The sequence below is a fragment of the Haemorhous mexicanus genome, chromosome 5, assembly GCF_027477595.1.
Source record: "Haemorhous mexicanus isolate bHaeMex1 chromosome 5, bHaeMex1.pri, whole genome shotgun sequence".
In the NCBI taxonomy this organism is placed as follows: domain Eukaryota; kingdom Metazoa; phylum Chordata; class Aves; order Passeriformes; family Fringillidae; genus Haemorhous; species Haemorhous mexicanus.
The window spans coordinates 2,295,710-2,317,793 of NC_082345.1; the positions used below are offsets into that span (position 1 = coordinate 2,295,710).

At 36.1% G+C, this 22,084-nt stretch overlaps 1 protein-coding gene across 2 annotated transcripts in view; it reads right to left on the bottom strand.

Annotated features, from left to right (window-relative positions):
* Positions 1-263: 263 nt before the first annotated feature.
* AEBP2 (AE binding protein 2) overlaps positions 264-22,084 on the bottom strand; it is a 42,674-nt gene continuing 20,853 nt past the window's right edge. The window contains exons 3-9 of one of the 2 annotated variants that reach the window (XM_059848012.1): positions 21,832-21,939; positions 14,237-14,423; positions 9,202-9,326; positions 6,362-6,429; positions 4,033-4,146; positions 3,708-3,774; positions 264-2,421 (exon numbers count right to left, since the gene is read on the bottom strand). In XM_059848012.1, coding sequence (XP_059703995.1) covers positions 3,720-3,774; positions 4,033-4,146; positions 6,362-6,429; positions 9,202-9,326; positions 14,237-14,423; positions 21,832-21,939 — 657 coding nt within the window. In that variant the 3' untranslated portion in view covers positions 264-2,421; positions 3,708-3,719. The remainder of the gene's footprint in view (positions 2,422-3,707; positions 3,775-4,032; positions 4,147-6,361; positions 6,430-9,201; positions 9,327-14,236; positions 14,424-21,831; positions 21,940-22,084) is intronic. The other variant, XM_059848013.1, reaches the window with a different exon arrangement.

The window sequence follows — 22,084 nt, forward strand, 5'->3', positions numbered from 1 at the left end:
GTGTAATTAACTCTAGAGTATCCATTTCTCCACAGATGTTTGTCATTTAAACTGATTTTTCCTCCCAAAGCAGAAACTGCCATAAGAACACCAGGTAATAGTTTTCTCAAACCCAGGGGAAGTCACATTTTACATGAACACCACATTACTTGAATCCATGAATTCCCCCTTCTGTAAAGGTGTGTGTTACAACTTACAGAGGAAACAGCATCATTTTTATATTTGTTTTTGAAAACTCCATTGAAATCGTACAATTTTGACACTTATGAGGTTTGTTTGCTTTGTTTTATTAGAAAAAATACTCAGGCAAGGTCTACAATCATCTGTCAATTATAAATGACTTACAAGAAACTCATGAAGCAATAAAATTAAAAAAATACAAATACAAACTATATCTGAAACACTTCTATTTGGCAATTTTATAACAAATTCAAAAAAAAAAAGAAACAAAGATTATGGATTACTTTATAGGTACAGAAAAAGCAGTAGGTGAAGTGCTCAAGCAAAAAAAAAAAAAAAAAAAAAAAAACACAAAACAAAACACTGCATTTCTTCCAAAAATAAAGTCACGTCACTACAGATTTTATGAATAATACCCTTATTAAACAACCATTCCAGAACATCTTATATTAGTGGTGCTTTTAATCTGCACTTCATATCCTTGATAAGATTATTTTTTTGTGTATATAAGTAACATTTTTAACCCACTGGAGCTAAGCAAGACTCGTGTCAGTACCAATGCAGAACGCATTTGTATTACATTAGGATGTGCTCACTTCTGCAACCAAAGGGTTACTTTAAGTCTTAATCTATTTAATAAAAATTTAGTGTAAAAACTGCTGGTTATTAGTTTCACTGTAGTAAATTCCTCCCCAATAAGGAGGACTAACTCTGCAGTTTGACTGCATATATCCATACAAATTTTACATATTAGTTCCTTCCGACAGTAAGGAAAAAACTAATTTTGTGTTCACTATTAGAAAGGAGTGCCATGAATTAATTATGGGTACTATTCATCCCTCTAAGATTTCTGGGAAGGATGTTCAATGTATTTTTGTTCTTACAACAGATACTAACAGTAGTATATAGTCCCTTAGGTATGTAAAAGAAGGTTTTTTTACTGTTAAGGAAGGTGCTTTTTTTAAACAATTCTTCTGGCAGCACTAGTGAATTACAATATCCTTCAATATTATTTCTACCGTAATATATACATTTTAACTTTCATGCCTCTAGAAAAACATCTACAGTACATTTCATAATATAAAAATATATTACAAATCTGCTGAAATATTTACAAGCAATGTCCTATTATCTATATGCAACATTTTTGTCTCCATACAAAGACTAACAGGTTAGACGCATCTCTATTTGTCAGTTAAAAAAAATCCACGGCTCCTTGCTTATTAAGCAAGAAAATGATTTTACTTTCCTTTTCAAAGCCAACTTTGGTGCATAAAGGATTGAATTTCTAGATTAATTTTTTTTTAAAAAATACCATTTTCTTTACATCTAGAAAACATTAGGCCAAATAAAGTATACTTTACAAGTGAATGGGGATCCTAGAGGGTCAAAAAAGCAAAATAAATCACCAGTAACACTGACTGCTTACACCGAGGTTTCCCAAACCCCTCCACTGCTACAGATCACACCAAAGCAGACCTGATGAACACACTACACTACTCCTGCAAAGGGGTCAGACAGACTGCAACACTCTGAACATCCTGCCACCTTACTATATGTATTCAGAGTTGACTGGAAAAGACAAGCATTCCATCAACATTTGTTTCAACACCATAATCCAACATATTTTAGGGAGCTGCAAAAGGACACAAGATCACAAATGACGAATGATTACTATCCACCATACTCAAAGGGCAACAGGATCATCCCTTGGTAGCTGTTCTATTGTCTGGCATGTGTTAGGTTCACTTAACACTGACAGGAAGCCCAATAGCTTGTTAACAGTTCTCCTGGGAATCGGGAGGAAATGGTGATGGTTACTTTTTCTTTTCATCAAATATAGACTACTGTATTCACTAAAGAAAAAAGCAGCTTAAAGAAGCAAGCATGCAAAGCCTTTTAGTTGTTCCACTAAGTTGCCAGAAGAGTGTTTGCTCAGTCTCCCACTGTACCATTCCATGAAAATGTGGATATACAGTCATATATTAATATATTCCACGGAAGCATCAACTTCATTCACAGAATGTTTACACTAAGCATAAATATTTCTCTAAAAAAAAAAAAAAGGAAAAAAAAAAGAAACCAAAAGAAAAAACAAAATAAAAAAAAAGAAAAAAAAAAAAAAAAGATGGGATTTGACTAATGTGCAACTTTATTTCTAAATCCATTGTCAGTGACTAAGACTGCAGGTGTCCCCACTTGCTTGGTTTTTACCTCTTCAACCTCTTCTGGGGCATTGTTCTGTAAAAGAAGATGGTACAGCTTTACATTAAGACCCTGTGATGTATACACTGGTCAGCTGAATGCACTATGAAATCATGACTATACAAAGTCTACTTTCATTTGGTTAAAACCAAGAGCCATTTCAGATGATCTCACTAAAGTGTAAATCTCAGATAATTATTTCAAACTTCCTATTAAAGCAGGCATTTTAGCATGACACTGAATTTCTTTAACTACTCTTTCCTCTTGAAAAGAAGTTTTAGTTTTTAAAGTTTGGTTTTTAAATTTTCATCATTAAGCTCCCTCAGCTGGTCCCAAAAGCTCATTTCAATCACAGACTGATCCATACTGCTAAAAATAGAGCACAACATTACATGTGGGGACCTTAATTTTATGTGGGAGAGACAGAAAGGTCTGCTAATTTTTCTCCAAGGGCTTAATCCAGAGATCATTACATTTTTATTTTAAAAGGCTATTTTTTTTTTTTCAAAGCAAACTAATCTATCAAACTCAGCAAAGGTAATCAATATAAAATTTTAACACCTCAATTAGATTCTAAAAGTCATTGTGTTGAGCAGTTTGAAAACACACAATCCAATCTCACCATAACAATTTTTATGAGTTTACCATTAATAGCAATGATTCATAGGCTAAGGTAAGTACTTAAAACACACTTACAAAGATAGCAAATACAGTAGGATTGGTTTTCATATCATAAAGCAAGTTTTCATTAATTTGATTAGTGAAATACACTGAGTATTAAAGGTGAACTGAAAGGCTTATTGCATTGAGAGACCTCAGATTAGTGTTTGATTTACTCCTTGAGACTCTTGGTCACTGGATGTTAAGGAAAAACATTGAAACACTGAACTTCTGTTATGACAAACTTTCATACCAAAAGCAATTTTTCATGGATTTTTAATATAATCACATATGGATCTATGGATACTCAACATTTCAGAATGAATTAAGCATTTCAGATTACCTTTAAAAACTGTACACACAGAACTGTGGGTACTGACAATCATGGGAGAGCAGTAATAAAGGGGTGGGGGGGAGAATCAGGAAATTATTAGAAACCAGATGGATTAGAAGCCAATCTGAGGGCCTAAAAACAGAAATGTGAAAGTAGCTTAAAGACAAGTAAGATGAATTGTTCCCTTTTGTCCCCCTATAAAGAATCTTGTAATAAAAAATAACAGTACTTGAACACAAGTACAAGTTTCAAGGTAATACTGCATGTATTACAGCTGAATATAATATGGAAAGATAAATTTGGACTTTAAAAAAATTGGTATACAAACCAGTATGTGATCTTAACAGAAGTGATCTTTCAGGATTCCACTGTATGTACCTCCTTTACTAGAATTTCTGTACACCAAGCACAAAAAAGTAAAATACACTTGGTAAATACACACATTCCCCGTTTCTCAGTCACTAGAGTTTAGTTCAAGAAGTAATTCTGAAATAACTTAAGACCTCAGAACTTAACTCCTGGACGTGTACAGTACCCAAGGCTCCCTGATCTGGTGTATAATACATTAGCAATCCTGATTTTCCAACGTCAAAAAGTTAAGTGAGGCTTAAGATTACACTCAAGTAAAGAAAGTTGCAAAATGAAGATGTTACCTGTAAATGTTTGGGTCCAGAAGCAAGGCAGTATCTTTTGGTAGTTTTGATAAATGAACTACTTTAGTTTTTAACTGATGTCGCTCACTTTCATTTACCCACACATCAGGCAGACTATGAATAAATAAATAAAATAAAAATATTCAAAAAAGATCAACTGTTTTTCTCACCATAACATTATGTGGTAAACTAGCACACATGAAGCAAATTTCACATTTCCCTGGTTAAAAAGCATCTTCACCAGAGTGAGGAAAGGCAGCCAATCTTTACACATTATACTCTGAAGTTTTTCAGTTTGAAAAGACACTGAAGAGAATTTAGATTATTCCAGAAGTATATTCCAAGTGTACAAAGATAATGGCACTGCATTCTCCACTGTAACAATTTCATGTGAAAATGGGTAACAGAAAACACAACCAGACCTTTGAAAATAATTTATTTCACTGGCAGCAATTCCTTGATTCTGCTCAATTAAAGGACAGGATACACTGCAGGCACTGAGCTTTGAGTTACACTAATTTCCTTGCTCCAAGCTCAAAGGTTTCAAAGACAAAATGCTCCAACTTTGCTGTAGTTAATTGTTTGATTATCCTCTTTGAGTTTTTGGTGGGGTTTTAAAAATTTTCTACACGTCCTAGAAGGTAGAGGTTAACTTCAGGTTGGGGGAGGAGTTTGTAATTAAGGTGTCTAAGTCTTTGAAATGGGTTTCAAATTGAGAAGCCCAATACTTAAAACTAATTTTAGTGGCTCTTTCTCTGCAAAGCCAAATTTCGCAGACTTTTGCAAATTATTTCACTGAATCTGCATTTTGCAAAGATTTCACTTTGCATGAAAGTTAGCTGCAACTCAAATTCAATTTTTTGGGTAATTCAAAACATAAAATGAAACCCAGAACCTCTAACACAGCAGGCAAAGGAGTTTCTCCAATTAAACCTTTCAGATGAAGGAGAAAGAAAAAAATTAAAAACAACAGGGCAGAGGGGGAGGGAGAACAACTCAGCAGGCAATCCATTTATTCACTAAGTCTCATGGATCTTGAAAGGTGGGAAAACATCATGGAAGTTTTTTAAATAAAGCCAAAAATCAGTTTTTGGACAACCAACATTGGGAACACATTTTCAGTGAGCAACATGCTCAAGATACAAAGAGCAAAAAAGAAAACTTTTCACATGCAGAGATTTGAAATATACAGAAAGACAAGAAGTCAGTAAGCTGATTTTTTGTTTTAGATAAATTCCTGCTCTTAATAAAAACCAAAACCAACAGAACAACCCCAACCCTCCCAGCCCACTAGAAGTTATTTCCCTCTTGGAGAGGAAATGACTTCAAGACTTCTATTTACTTTTCCTGACAAAACCCTAACCAAATGGGCATCCTGGAGAACCTGGGCAGTTTCTCAGGAGGACTCAGTGCACAAGTTCAATCACCACTGCCAGCTCCATGGGGAAGGCTGATGAGCAGCTCAGGGGAGTGAAAAGGAACACTCTGAGTGCATTTCACTGTCTGAAGTGTGAGTGCCCTGACAGGGTAACACAGACTGATGGTGTGTGCCAGGACACCTGGGCATCTCCTCTGCTTCCATGCAATAATCAAGATGAACTGAATAGTGAGTCATTTAAAACCACATCATTCAGTGCCTGAAACACCCACTCTAGCTAACCCATCAAACCCAATCAAGATGCAGCAAACAGCAATATACAACATATTTTTCCTCTGACCTGACAAACCAAATCTAAATTCCATTGGGAATGTCTTAACATGACTGAACAACCTCTCTCCAATGCAGAAATTCTAATACTGAATTCACCTGCATGAGCAAAAAATTCATTCGACTCTGAATTTTAAAAATAATTTCTCTTTTATTTATTTTTCATGTTCCCAGCGTTGCATACTTCTTAAAGCTTATCTTAAAATAAAATTACCTGTCTTTATCTGTAAAATAATATAATCTGCATTCATTTTAAAAAGAGAAATTTCAGAATGCTGTTAGATCTAATACTACCATCTGCCCTAAAAGGAATCAAAAAACCTGCCTATTTTATAAGAATATTTTAGTTTCTGTCTCTCATGATGAATTGAAACTTGTGACAAAATGCATTAAAAATACAGATGGAAGTTTAACTGAACTGGTATTAGAGCCCAAATACTTGAAAGTGAAAGCAAAAATCAATAAACTCATTGTTTATAAATTTCTAAATTATTTTGAAAGCATTTTTAAAATATTAACTTTAACACAAATACTCTAAGGCACAAAATAATTTGGTAACAGTTCATTGATCCCACTGCAAATCCTTCCCCATTTAAAATGCATCACTAGCAAAATACTCACATGTCCTCTGGTGTCCAATGAAGCAAGAGTTTTATTTTGCCAGAATCTTCTTTTCTTTTAGCTATTACCTAAAATAATTGCAAAACCATAATTAAAACCAATTTACAGGGCTTTTTTTCCTCAAAAGTTGTTGTTCTTCATGTCCTACTAGACATTCATAGAAAGCAAGATGTTATACTCCTTGAAAGTTGTGTGTCTGCAATAAATATGCTCTGAAGACTTAAAACTGTTTTGCCAAGAACTTAAGTCCATTTAGGTTTTTAAGTGAAAACCACAATTCAGCCAGAAGGTGTCCACTTAATCCAGCTTTATTTGGAAATATTTTTAATACACTCTCTACATTTCCTGCACTGTCCCAGAAACAAAATGGAAATTCCAAGCAAATGTGCATCAAAGTGGTCTCAAATCAGACACAGAGTTCTGCTGACCTCTTCTGGAAAAAGAAAACAATTTCACACTGTAAATTGTGTGCATTGCAGGCATCTCACTGGATTCATTTCCTGCCTTACAAGGTTTCAATATATTGGAATGGAACTAGTTAAAATACATGTGGCCACTGACCTGAAATACCTGAAAAAGCTGAAACCAGAGAACAGTTCAGTGTTTAAATGTTTTAGAGAATTAATTGAAGCCACTTCAAAAGTTGGAGGTGGCATGACAGGGTAACATGTAAGTTACATTTTTCAATCAGTGTAATATTAGTTCCTTAGTTTAAGTAGACATGCTTGGCATGTCTAGTTAATTAGATTAAGTAGACATTTAATTAATTAATTAATTCAGAGAATTAAAATACAAATAATTTGACTCAATTAAAAAAAAAAAGGAAACAGAAAAAAACCCAACATCCCAACATAATCAGGTCAAAGGTATATTCTGCACAGCAAGCACATTTCTTCAGAAAGGTTTTATTAATAACTGCATTCCAAATCTCTCCATATCTACAAAGAAAAGGTTGTGTTAAAAAAGTATACATAACTGAAAGGATGTGCCTTTTGAGAGAACATGAAAGGGATCTACAGTGACTGCTCAGAAATTCTTCATACTAGAATATCTGCCCTGAAATATACTGCATTGTGCTGACATTATTCTTCTGCTGAGTAAAACAATAAAGCCACATCATTCATGTCTGTTCTCAGACAGCATGGCAATTTCATCTTCCTATTTTTCAAATTCATGTGTCTGTTAATTGCACGTTTTTTCTTCATCTGAGGGTGGACCACACAAACTTATTATGGCATTTAGCCAGTCACCATTCAGATCTCAGGTCCTAATGCCTCTAAGAGATGCAAAATGAGTGTTTGTATCTGAGGTTAGCTCAGTGTAACACTGACAAAACAGCTCCTTGCCTTCCTTCTCTTTTTAAAGCTGATTTTAGGCTAAGTCTCACCAACAAAGCTGATGTCCAGCACAAGCCAGCACCCCAAAATACAGCAGCCAGGTGCAGCACGGGGCTGGAAGCCCAGAGCAGCTCTCCCACAGGTACATGCTCTCCCACAACTGAGGTCTAAGCAATTCCAGATCTAATCAACCTCCCACCATCTCAAGGGACACATGCACAGATGAGCTACAAGGATTTTCACCACTTCCTTCAAGTTCATGGGAAGCAGTTCTAGAGCAGATTCCTCCCTCTAATTCCACCTCCTTAGGAATTATTCCAACAGCCAGAGCTGTTCTTCCCCAACTGAGTAGACTGCCTGCATCACCTTTCAGATTAAAGCAAGCTGTGAATTGGAGAAGAATCTGCTTTTCTCACAGCATTGTAAAATCCACGTTGGCCAGGGAAACTAGAATGAGATTTAAACATAGTAACAGCTAAGCCACCTGTAATCTCCACTTGCAGCTGGTGCACAATGTACATAAAGTTCAGCAGAAATAATTTGGAAAAGATTTCCAATACAGGCCACAGCTATTTAGAACAATCATCACCCTTGCAGAACAAGGTGAAATAAGCTTCATGTATATAAAATCATCTTTTATTTATGGAAAGAGACTGGTAGTTCAAGAGTCTGAATCCCATACCAAGATTAAGCTGTAGCTGAAGACATGTCAGCCAGCACTGCTTGCTTGGACTATTCTACCAATTTAAAACCATCCCTCCCCATTTTGTCCCATCTCTTACTTCTTTTCTTCAGCCAAGTCTCCACTTTCACATGCCCTCATTTCCCAAGATGCTTAAGAAAACCTGAGGTTATTCAACCTTTTTTAACTTCTGATCCTTCTACCCCAATTCAGTATTTTATCCCTGGTTTAAACTCCTCTAAATTAATACTGATGTCTTTCCTACCCAAATACAAGTTCTTCACTTGGTTCCTGCCTCCTTCCAGCAATTCCCCAACATTTTGGTGGTAAGTTTATTGAAAGAAAAAATGGGGATGGGAAAAAATTAATTCAGGATTATCTTTTAAATTGGAGGGGAAAAGGGAATAAACACATATTTCAGATGAGCATCTTTACATATTCAATTATACACCAAAAATACTTCTTGTGATAAATGACCACTGTCACTCATGACCATGGAAATGCCATCTGAACTGTGTTCTTATTTAGAAGACAGAACCAATTTTCTTCTGCAACACAAAATGGCTGTTAGACATTCCCCAAATGGATCAGACAGGAAATGTTGCAATCCACTCAATCTGTGAGCCAGAACAACTACCACCAACACCTCTTAAAAGTTCATTTACTAACAGCAGTGGACAGCTCCACAATACCAAAGAGCCACTATTGCTTATTTCTGATTAAATGTCTAAAGCAAAAAGAGGAAAACAGAAATATTTCTTAAAGATTGGATTTTTTAGACACACAGGTAAACAAACAGAATTCCTCATATAAATACTTACAGTACTATGAAATACAACACTGTGGCCTTTTCCTAAACTTTCTATATGTGCTGAGAGGTTAAAGCAGATGGCTCGATGTCTTATAGCATCCAGTGTTTGTGCATCAAAGAAGTCATGAGGTCTTGCTGGAAAAAAGAAAAAGAGATCCTTAGTGTTCAACACACTGAAAGCATTCAGACACATTCAAGCACGTAAACAGGTCTGAAGTGTCATTAGTAAATCATTTATCCTTCTGTCAGCAGCACTACCTTGTCAGAGAACAGCAAACGTCATTTTTACTGAGAGGGAGAATTTATTCCTAGAGAAGCACAATTCAAGTTTGCTCTAAACACACTCCCTGTGAATGAAACAGCCATTTCCAAAAATGCAACCACATCCACTCATCAATTGCAATAATGCTGAACAGTCAGGTGAAAAACTCCACACTATTACACATTTCTTTCTATGCACAAGTTGTCATTCCATGTTCTTGGACTATTTGCAAACATTTTCTACCCAAGAAGCACAAGCTGCATGCATCACATATTGCCTTCAATTTATAATGAGGAAAGCACAACTAACACCCATCTGAGATTTTACAACCAGTAGAAAAGCAGCAGGCATTACAAAGACCTTTTCCTTTTAGAAAAGGATTTTTATAGTTAAGTGTTTCTTGAACAATAGATTATTGAATTTTGATTTAGGGCGTAAAAGCAAGTCCATCAATTCTACACTAAAAGTACTAAAAGTACTTAAACTAAAAAATAATTGCTATTTAGAACATAGTTGCATGGTATTAGAAATATTTCACAGAAAAGTTTTAAGATATACCATATAAAACTGTAACTATGTTACATTAGCAGAAAAGTCGGAATGAAAATATTCACATTTTTAAGCTTTACTTGAGAGCAGCAATTTACTAAATAACACACTGAAATTGAAACTAAGAATAGAAACTGGTATTACATTATCAACTATGTATTACCCTGAAATCTGCACAAACAGTGATTCAAACTTCTGCTGTCTTCCTTTAAAACAGCTCCTATATTCCTGTATCCATTATTTCAAAATGAAGTACAAATTGGAGCTAGCACTTGCTGCACTCCTGGGGCTGACTGTTGGTAAGCATTCATCTGCACATTCTGTTCTGTGCCTGCTCCATCCCAGCTGGACACTGCCAATTAGGCAATCATCTCACTGCAATCAGTTCTCACTCTAAGTGGCAATGCAGGACCCCAGCTCGTGCTGCAGGTGCTCAGTGATGCAAGCATATAAATATTTCATAAATAAATCTGAGGGGAGAAAGGAGGGAGGTTGGAAAGAAGGAAAAAAAAACCCCAACAAATTTTTGCTTTCAGGTTTATGCAACAAACTGCTCCAGGATTTACAGTGGAAAACATTCAGCAGACTGAGAAGAACAGACAGAATTTTTCAAAAGTGTGTGAATTATTTAAATTATTCTTAAGTTCTAGTATTTTCTATGCATCTTTACCCCAAAATGATTTGGAGGAAATGGATTTAAGCATCTTCCTTCATGCTTAATAATGCAAGTTCCAAGCACACATCAGTTCCTTAAGTCAAATAAATTACATCACCACGCCAGTAACCACCAAATGAAAACCAAGCCCTACAGAAGTAACAGAGTCTTACAGCAAATTTCATGACCAGAAAGCTTCTTTATCTCTTATCTCTGCTGTGAACTTGATTACCATGCTTGTTAATAACTGCAGTGTCATCTTTGCAATGAAAAAGCAGGTGACAATATTGTAGTCAAGGCACAGCAATACTGTGACCTATTTTAGAGTGCACACTTGCAATATATTTGGTTCTAAAAGCCCCTCTGCATGAGTGAGAGAACATGAAAAAAGGCCACCCAGAAGAGAAGGCAACCCATGGACTCTAATCCTGAATTATTCTACATCAAAATTTCTAAGACAAATAAGATCTCTACAGCACCATGAATGTGACGAGTTAAAAGGGTGCCACCAGTAAAACAAGCTTTTATAATAAAAGGCTGATTTTCAAACTTAGAAGAATAAAAACACAGGACAAAAGAAAAGTAAAACACTTTAAAATGGCAAGATCTTAAAAAAACCAATTAAGTAAAAGTAGAAATTCTCTTTAAAAAGCATCAGTTAGAAGATTGTAGTCTCATCACATATAGAAACAGTAAAGTCTCCTTTTTCATGATACATTCTCTCACAAAAAGGTGTTACCTTTATCTATTAAGAGAGGAAGCAAATGTATAAATTTGCTGCACTTAAACTATTAAGAATTTATACAAGGGGGTGTTTCAGTAACAGCATGTATCAGCCATTAATTGTCAACAAATATTTAGTAATCCACTTACATCTTTAAAAAAAGCCAGGGTCTCATAAAACCATGAGGTAGAAATAACATACTGACAACATTTTTTTTTTCAGAGACAAATTGTTTTGTGCTGAAAAACTGCCAGCTTTTGTCAAATTATTATCTGCAAGTGATTTAAACAACTGTCCACTATTAAATGGCATTTTGTTTTACTTCCATCTCATTAAGTCCTTGTAAGAGAAGAGAACTTGCAGGGAACCTGGTTCCATCTCTCCTTTTGGGCACTCAGAAATATCTAAATATAAACCCTGAGGTATTTAGCTTTATATACTCTAAACTGAAAATACTTTATGATGTTAATTGTGTTATTTGGCTTCTTGAATAAGGGTTTTGCCTCCCCCCATTCTTCTTGTAAAGACAAAACACACAAACTTGCACATTTCATTCTTTAACTAAAACCAAGCTAAGAAACAAAGACAAGGAAGATTGTATCAGCCCTTTGTCACCTTCAGTTCACCAACAGCAATCCACACCAAGTTTGAAAGAAAGCTGCCAATACTCAGCATTTTCAGAAAATGCCATCAACTTTGGATCCATTTCTGGGTCACATACCCTCTGGAGAAATACATTACAGTAGTCAGTTCCCAATTCAGTTAGAGATGATTTCTACCCCAAGGCAAAAGTCTACAGCCAGCATTGCATTTGTCTCAAGAGGCAAGAAGATAAGAAATTGCTCAAGCAGCTGTCATTTTTCTTCCTGTGCAACACTTGATCAAGACAGCAGACCATTCAAATACTGCAGTCTGGTCTTTAACATTCCCACAATATTTATTATTTCCATTTTTTGCCATAAATTCATTCATAACTTCTGCAGCAAGTTCTTATTACAACTAAAGCATATTAACAGGTGATTTGAAGCTTTAATTATGAAGCTCTGATTTGAAATTTGTAAGTGAAATAATATGATGTTTATCCATTACTAATAAAATGCCTATCTGAAAAACTACTTCTGCATATAGTGGGGTGAAAATTTATTAAGATGCATTAAATCAGCCACCTAACAAAGTCTATATGGAGAATCAAGCTAACATGCAACTCAGGAACTCCTGAAAATGAGAATTTTCAAGTGACCAGTCTCAGACCTTTATATTTTGTGTGACAGTCAGCAAATCTTGATGATCCTTTAGGAATGTGCAATTATCTCAAGATGTCTCTCTCATTACATCTAAGATACAAAAAGACACTGCAAGGTGAGCCCATAACCCTTCACTGATCAGCCTTCCCTTCTGCAACCTTCTCATTTACCCAGATTTCCACAGTGAATGGGAAAGCTCTTTGAAAATCCCATTCTGAAAAGGGCAGAAACAATTTTTTAATTTCTTTAAATCTTGAACCAAAACCAGAGGAATTCTTAAAATCTCTACATTTAAGATGTGTTTCACAATACAATTTGCTCATATATATTTTAAGAATAATAAGAATTTTTAAGGAAACTTTTCAGAATTCCAGAGGATAATGTAACTTCCCAGGACACGCTTGTCTGCATGCAAGGCAGAAACATGACCACTGCTTCATAAAGTTCCTTAAAACACAGGTGAGGTATTAAGAATAAATCACAATCATGGGATAAAGAGTAATCACCTAAGACCACCAGTATGTGAATCCACTGCTGCAGTACCATTTGAATAACTGGAAACTGTATTTCTTCACAGGGAGAGAAAGATGGATACAGTTACATGTTCTGCTACAGAAGAGCTTTGGAGAGATAAAACTGAGGAATAAAACCTAAAAAAAGGTACCTTGTGCTACTTTCCAATACTGTAAGATGGATTTTGCACCATCAGTAAAAATACATGTAGTTTTTTTCTTCAGCTGTTGACATACCAGCAGAAAAAAATGTAATGGGGTTTTTTAATGTCTCTTCCAAAATGCAGGGGGCAGAGTAACACTTTAATATTAGCAAATGATCAGTTTGGTACTGGAGAGTTGCATCCAAAGCAATTATAACCCAAAGTAAAATATTTCAACAGTTGCCTAATCTTTCCTAACTATTCCTGTAGATTAGAATCTCTATAGAAATTTGATGTTTTATTAGTCTAAGGCTAGGACAACTCAGGAATCAAACTACCAGATCCAAATGGACTAGAAGAGGTGCTGGGTAAGTGGTGATTTCTTGCTAGAGGAAACAGTTCTCACTTTAAATGACAAATCACACCTCTCAGCACATTGGTTCATATAAAATTAATGAACATCAACTATGTGGAGATAGATTAAAAAAACATAGCAAGTCAATTCTGCCCAAAATTAGATCTTGGTTATGCTCATAAAACTGTCATTAACATAATGAAATGTTGTGCTCAAAAAAGAGCTTATATAACATGCATTTATCTCTAATTTATATGAATCTGCAATCTCTGTCTGAACTTCAGATCTCATTAGCATTAAACAGAACCCTTTCCAACAGTAACAGAGTCAGTAAACAAAAAGCAACTCTGAAATGAAAAGCTTCTTTCAATTGGCAACTCCAATTGTTGCTTACAGGAAACTGATCTTTTTTCCTTGACACACAGAGATTTACCCTGAAAAGGAACACAAACAGAATCTGGAATTGTTTTCTTCCTATCACAAGGAATGTGATGGGAAGAAACCCAACTCCACCAGATTCAAATCTGCAGAGAAACCACCAGAGTGAGGAGGAACTTTCACTCCAAGACAAACCTTTCAAGAACTGCTGTGAAACACTTACGTAGTGATCGCCGTCTCTTGTTCTTCAATTTTCTTCTTTTATTCATTCCAGCTTTAGATGGAGATTCCTCTTTGGCCTTTGGCTGGCTGGCAACTTTAGAAGAGTTCTGCTGGCTGAAGTGTGTGGGCACATGACGGGCAAGTCCTCCCTGAGATGCAAAGCTGGCATTGCACCCACCAACTACACACTAGTGAGAAAAAGGAGAACAGCTGCATCAGTTCTGTGGCACAGGAGCTTCAGACACCTTGGTGTGACTTTTCTGCCTCAACTTCCAACACACTAAAGCAAAACCAAATTCTTAATGACCATGCAATTCTTAAAAAGAAAAACCAAACATATTCTGAAATATGACTTGTTTGAAGTTTTTAACTCTCAATAATTATTTTGTGGTACAATACTTTTATGCCATACTGTATTTTATATTGTATAGCATTAAAATAATCTCAAACAATGCACTGGCAAACTGCCCTCTTCATGGACCAACATTCCCTCGCCTTTCCAAACACTGTTACTGTTTCAACAGCTCTCCAATGCTCTCCATCTCTAACAGTAACATCCTCCTTTCTTGGGACAAGGCAGAAGTAACCATCCTTACCCACAGGAAATTTGAAACGGCTTAAGGCTCTGTGTAAAAGCTGTAAAAAGTCAATGAACAGCTGCCTTACAGTTCTGTCTAAAACTTACTTCAGTAAAGCAGTAGTAACAATTATTGATACATTCATTTTGGGATGCTGCTATTACTTCAGGAGCATTTAAGGTAGTTCTCATTTAAAGAAAATGTCCTCTCTCAACAGAAAAATAAGATCCAACAATAATCAAGCTGAAACATACAAACAATGACAGAGGCAACTAAGCTTGTACTGGCTACAATTATTGGTATTTTTATAAGTGTCTGATTCATATTTACAATTATTTCACTTGCAAAAGAACTATTTAATTATACCACTGGAGAGGGAAGCACAACCCTTTTCTATTGTGCTCTGAGCTTACATGGGTAATAGAAAAGTAATTTTAGAATATGCATTTCATCACTGACTGCAATTAGTTGTGAATCCATATGATTGATTTTTCTTCTTGATTGGAAGACAAGAAAACAGCTTTAGAACTCCACATGCCCCACTTTTTGCCCCTAAATCCCAACTGTGTTGTTTTCTAACAGAACTGAGAAGTCTATTTCTGCCTCAGACTTAGCAAGTGGTTTTCCATGATCAGTAGTAAAATACAGTGCCCACAAAGGGACAAACTGCTTAATACTTGCTATAGGACTAAAAATATGTACACAGATTTCAAGACAGTAACAGGCAAAAAATGAAAGTTCTTAACTTTTTTTTTTTTTTTTTGGTGCATTTGTTGTGTTTTTTTTAAGGGGAAGAATTCTTAGGGGGAGCTAGAGGAATTTCTCTAAGTACTGAACTAACTCAAATGTAAAATTCCCTGACAAAAAGCTTGAGGAACCTTCAAACTGTTTTTTTCTTCCCTGTCTCCCCCACTAATAAGCATCTTAAGAATTGTGAAGATTTCTACCAACATCCCCCCCTATGCCTTTTAACCTTGCCCTAAGATTTCCCATATTCAAACAACAGCAATATTGTCTACTTAGAGTGGCTTCCAATGGAAGCAATCCCAGCACACCTGGGAGTCCCAACACACTCTGGATGCTGATCTCATTACACTGCAGTAACTCCAATACAATTTTCCTTACTTTAAATTCAAACTGAACATTAAAATTTACACTTGCAGAATCACAGGGTGGTTTGGATTGGAAGGGTCCTTTAAAAGTCATCCAGTTCCAAGACCCTGCTGTGGGTAAGGCCAGCATCCACTAGATTAGACTGCTTAACCCCTCAAGTGGACCTTGAACCCAAACCACCTGTTTTTATGAAAGATTATTTAACTCACAATCAACAGATACCTGTACAATGCATGTGTGCATCAGTTTAAACATTTTCTGCTCTCTTTTTTTTTTTTGTCCTTGAAATATCTGTCTTGCCCATAAAAGCAGCTTTACAAAACTAAGCCATAAAATCTAAATTTAGGATTAACTTTCACTAATGTGCTCCTGACTTCAGATTCCAGCTCCTTCTGATCATACAAACACTGTCAGGGGAAAAAAAAAAAAAAAAGCTCAAAACCAGCCCATATCTTGAAATTCAGTCACACAAAGAAATTGAAATTTTACTTTTACTAAAGCCTCCTAGAGGTCAAAAATAACCTAAAGCCTTGGTACAGTGCATGTATTACCATATTCCAAGTTAAATATGGTATCAAAAAAGGCAATGCCTTTGTGAAAAAAGCACAAACTATGTGTCAGGCACTTCTCTAAAACTTTTCAAACCATAATTGTACTTCTTGTCAGATGGGAAACATTGTTTTATGACAAACTGAGGTTGACTCACAATGTCATAACTTTTTTCTTGCCATGTACAGAGCAAACAATCCCAAATATTCTATATGGATTATCTACAGAAGCTATTGCTAACTTTTCTTGCTCTACTCAAGTTTTACTTTCAAAATCCCCAAACCAACATCCTTAGATTCTCAATATCTGCTACTTGCAACTAGAAATTGTCTTTTTCCAGAAAGTGTATTAATAGTCTACAGCCCCAGTACAAAATATTGGTAGAAATTATCTTGTGTACTTTGAGACTACCTGATCATGTCTTCAAATAATCAACAGCTGATAGAACAAAGATGACAGAAAATGCCTTTGCAGTAGACAGGAAATAGTAGAAGAGGAGAATGAAAAAATCTTACCTGTTTGTTCTTTTTTTTCTCTAAAATAATATATCCAGCAATCCGTTACTAATGGGTAAAGTCTCTTCTCTCCAAAGATAAAGGAGCAGTTCAGGCTGTCACTTCAGGATCTCTGGACGGTAAGTCACACCAAATCAGCTTCCCACCAGATAATTATATAGCTCTAGAGGCCTTCTAATAAATCAAACTCAACTATTATGCACAACTTTGAACCAATCTTTTCATTTTTCCCCCAAAACCTAAATCTCAAAATTTTGCACTGAATTTGAAGTACAACAGATTGGGTCCGGATTGGTGGATATGTTACTTCAAGAGAAAGGAAGTAAACATGTAAGAAGTTTAATTTCTCCAGTGTACCCATACCCACCATTATTAATGGGCAGTAATGACCAATGACTTTAACAAACAGGATATAAAAGTATCTAGCAATGCAGGCTTTTGTTCTAAATTCAAAAGAACCAAATCTCCTATTTGGGTTACTGAATGTGTAAGTTTTTTCTAGTAAATCTAACAGAAATATTTTAGACATCTAGATAAACTTTCTTGTTGTCTCAACATCTGAGTGTTTGGGCAGAGTGCCTTTACATTTTACATCTGCAATGCTCTAATGGACAGAACATATTCTGTCAAGAGAGGAACAGACGTGGATTGCCAATGAAGGCTGGAGCTGCTCACCTGTGTTTTCTACATTTCACCAAGCATTACTCTACTGAGAGTATGCAGTCACCCCTTCATGAATTCTGGAAGTTACAGGAAGCTCCAAACTTCATTTTTAATGCTACTTTCCTCCCCCATTCTAAGGGGAAGCCTGCATTGAACCTGTGCACTACCATTTGTTGCTACTAGAAACATTTACCCCACATGAGCAAACCTTGCATGCCTGCTCCTGAACATGAAGAGCACATCCACTGGAACCCATGGGTGGAAGCAGCTGCTAGCACTCCCACATGCATCCTTAGATCCATTTAGGTTGGAAGAGACCTTTGAGATCATCAACCCCACTCCTAATGCTACATGCAATTACTATTACTTTATTATTTTTACTTTATTTTTATTTTATGCAATTATTTTACAAAAAAACTCCCACTATTTCGTGCTCATCTACCATTTGTCCCTTCATTGTGCTCAACATCTAAGAGCTCATTTGATGTGTCTTCAAGTAACCTTCAGTGCCAAGTAATACTTGATGAATTTAATTTTGCCCCTGCACACCAGAAACCATGCTGGAAAATGCAGGTTGTCACAACTCCTTTAACTATTCCAATACTTGCAACAGCCAAGTTTAGGACAAGGAAGATGGAATATCTTATTATTCACTTCTTTTCAAGGTGCCAAGGGCACTTTGTTGAAAGCAGGATGTTTTCTGACTCAGCAGATTATTCTTTTACATCCTGACTATGAGGTCTGAGAGCCAAGCTGCTGAACCCTCAACAGGACCAGCCCTGCATGCTGGTGATAATCCACAATATTCCACTGGTTTCTAAGAAGCTGCAGAATTGGGCAGTAAGAGATCTAAAAAAGAGTAATGCTGAAGGTTTTCTCTCTCAACTCTGTCTGTAAAATCATACACAAAGATGAGCACACCAAATGTCTTTGGAGAGAATACCTATATTCAATGAATATCTACAATGGCAAAAAAAATATGGAAAGGACTGGCTAAAATCAGACTGTGAAGGGAGTGACTCAGAGAGGAGCTGGATGTACACTACCAAGATACTGCCCCACAGAAAAACAACAGTCTCAAAAATAGGTATCCATAAGGAAATTTACCTTTTCTGTGACACAGGTACTGCAATATTCATGATGAGAGGGACAGACTAAGCCACACAACCAGGAAAAAAAAGGATAAACTCATGAAAATGTGAACCATTTTGCTTTTGCAATTTACAAGTGGGTCCATTTCTGTGACAAATGAACTGCACAGTCACATGGCTGACAGGAATGAATGGAAAGGGCAGGTAAAACCCACAAAGACCTTCCAACAGGAAAGCAGAACAGCTCATTTAGAGCTGAATGGAGCTTTTAGTCAAAGGACAACTCCATGGTATCACAAAAAGAGATAATTAAACCCAAAATGTGCAACTACATACAATGAGCCCATTTGCAAGCAAAAGGGGAGCTGGACAGGGATAAATCCTTCTATGCAAAAAAGAGTTTAGTTTGAGACAGTCCCCAATGCTTTTCACTACATTTCTCTCTTCTTTTCACTAGAAATGTAAGAATATATCAATCTGTGATATACTTATTACTCTCTTCTGGACACTGCTTGATCTACCTTTCCAAAAATAAGAATTCCAATTTTCTAGTTGTCATTTTCCTAGCTAAGATTATTTGTTTTTCTTTTAAACATTCTAAATAGCATTTCTTCTGACAATGGCATAGAGCTGTACTATTTCCACTACTGCTTCTTACAGCTTTCCTCAAAAATGCCAACATTATTTTTTAACTAAAACACTGAATGGCTTCTTTCTGCAAGTTTTCTAAAATGACAGATTCCTTCCTTTTATGCTGGGATTCAAGTATACCCTCATGAGGCAACTGAAGTTTCATTTGCAATTTAGGTTTTGGGAGATATTTTGTCCGCAGCAATTATCAAGAACAGGTCTCTAAACCAACTCTGACTTCAAAAAATCTGGCTTTCCCTGAAAGGTGAGCAATTAAGATTTATGAGACAAGCTAAATGCACAAAATGGACACATTGGCTCCACTTTTGACTGGCTGCCACAAAACAATTAATAAAAGGCTGTTCTTGGACTGGTCAAGACTAATATCCAACACTTCAAGTGTTTTTTGTCTCAGAGAGTAGATTTCAAAAGTTAGCATAAAAAAAAAAAAGCAGCAGCAAATGAAGGAAGGGAGCCAGTTAATTAATAGATTGCCATCACAGACACTCACATACTTGGCTACCTCATGTGAGCCCTGAAGCTTATTTCAGCATAAATGACAGGGGAACAAAAGATGTTACAAAATTCTACTCAGACCACAATTATCCTCCATTCAAAGCTCCCAGGAACAGATTGAGAAATACAGGGATAAAAAACAAACAGAGGGACTCCAGACAACAGTACGAAAAAATGCTGCAGTGACACACATTGAGCCAGGATGATTAACTACTGCAACCCTCCAGTGTTTTGTTCTCTCCCTCAGCAGGACCAGAAAGGACAGAAAATCAGCTGGTGAAACAACAGATATTGAACACAAGATGATTATTATCAAAAACAATTGTGGGCAATTTTAGGGCTCTAGGTGTAACCAGCCAAAAAATCTAGGGTGTCACCTGCCTTTGCTAGGTAAGGCTGACACTCAGAAGTTCTACTGGTGTTCCTGAGCTGTGCCCACCTCTTCAACCCAATGTCTCTACAACTGAGTTTCTTTGATCCAGACCAAACCAGAACACAGATTAAGCTGTTAAAAGATTTTCATCCAAGAATAAAGCTTGCCATTATACTTTGAGGAAGACAAAATATTTCATTCCAAAATAGAGAAAACCTAAGGTACAAGTTTCCTCTGGAACTGGTGGTTGCTTTCTTTACTACTACTATTGCTACTACTACCACTATTATTATTATTATTAATAATAATCAGAGATTAGGATTTAAGATTAGATTAATTCCTGGAACAACAATATCTGCAAACTTGCAGGGATCTATGATTCTTATGCTATCCTTCCAAGAAACTCATCCCTTCAAATACAGGGTATGATAACATTAAAACTCATTCTCCTGTGGTTACTTTGAGTCAGAAATTTTCAGTCTAAACTACACAGTTCAGTATGGAAAAAAATCTGTTTGGTAAAAAAATCTTTTTCACATGCAATGCACTATTTTTACTCTCTTGGTTTTGAGTTCAATTTAGTTTTGTTTTCTGTCATAACTGTTATTAAAACCTATATAGAAAATGTAACTACAGAAAGAAACCCCTGTAACAGAAAAGTATTTTTAGTAATAAAGCTGCCCTAAAATAATTTTTTTTTACAAAGTGGAAGATATTACCTGAGGAGAAAGAGAAGAGAGGAAAAACAGGGACTAAAACTTGGTGAGGTTAGGGGTGGGAGACAAGGAGGCATAAATTGCTACCTAAACTCAAAAAAGACCCCCAAATCCTATTTCATTTTCATATCCTACATGGAAGAACTTCAGTCTGAAGTAGTGTGGGTGGGACTTACCATCAAGTGATCCAGGACTGACAGCTATGAACTGCCCCAACTGTATCCATAAGAGGATGAAGCAACTCATTAATAACGGATTGGTGGATATGGGAATGAGAAACACTACTATACCTAGAATTGCAGGTACAGATTAAGGGGAGAAAGAAAGAGAAAGTTAGAAAATACTGTGCAGGAAATACAGTCAGGTCAATGGTCCTGCATTCCTGACCTCCTTACTCTGTTCAGAGAATGAACCATAAACAGTCACTGCCAGTGCTTCTACTGAGTTTAACAAAAGCAGCTCTCTCTCACTCAAGCAGGAATGTGCACCATCAGCCATGATCCAAAACTCAATGTGGAAGTGTAAAGTGTGAGAGAAAATACCTCACTGGTACAGTGTAAGCAGCTCGACCTCAAAATGCACAAAGCCCCTGAACTTCAGCACTATTGACTTTTACACTCCCTGCCATTCATAGATTAAAAGAAACAGGGACAGAGAAGCAATAAGAGTTTCTTCATCTGCTTTTGTAAAAGAACAGGACCTTTGGGCACTATTTCTGCAAAGAAGAAAGCTCAGCTCACTTTTCTTCAGCTCAATCCAGTGATGGTATTTTTCAACTGACATATTGTATTAAGAAAAATAAAGAGAATTTTTCTAAAAATGAGAGATAATGTATGTTACAACGAGCCTTACCTTGAAAGGTTTGTCCCCACTGTGTGTCAGCATATGCCTCTGCAACCAACTTTGACTTGTTGAAGGTGTATTATATACTTTGCAACCTTTCCACAAGCAAACAAACACCTAATAGAGTAAAAATGTGGTAAGTTTACACAAGTCAGAGAGAATAGTAAATAAAAAGCACATTAGCAAAGAAGGCTGTTTTTACAACATCTCTCAACACTTCAAAGAATTCTGAACAATGACCATTTATTTTGAAACACACTTC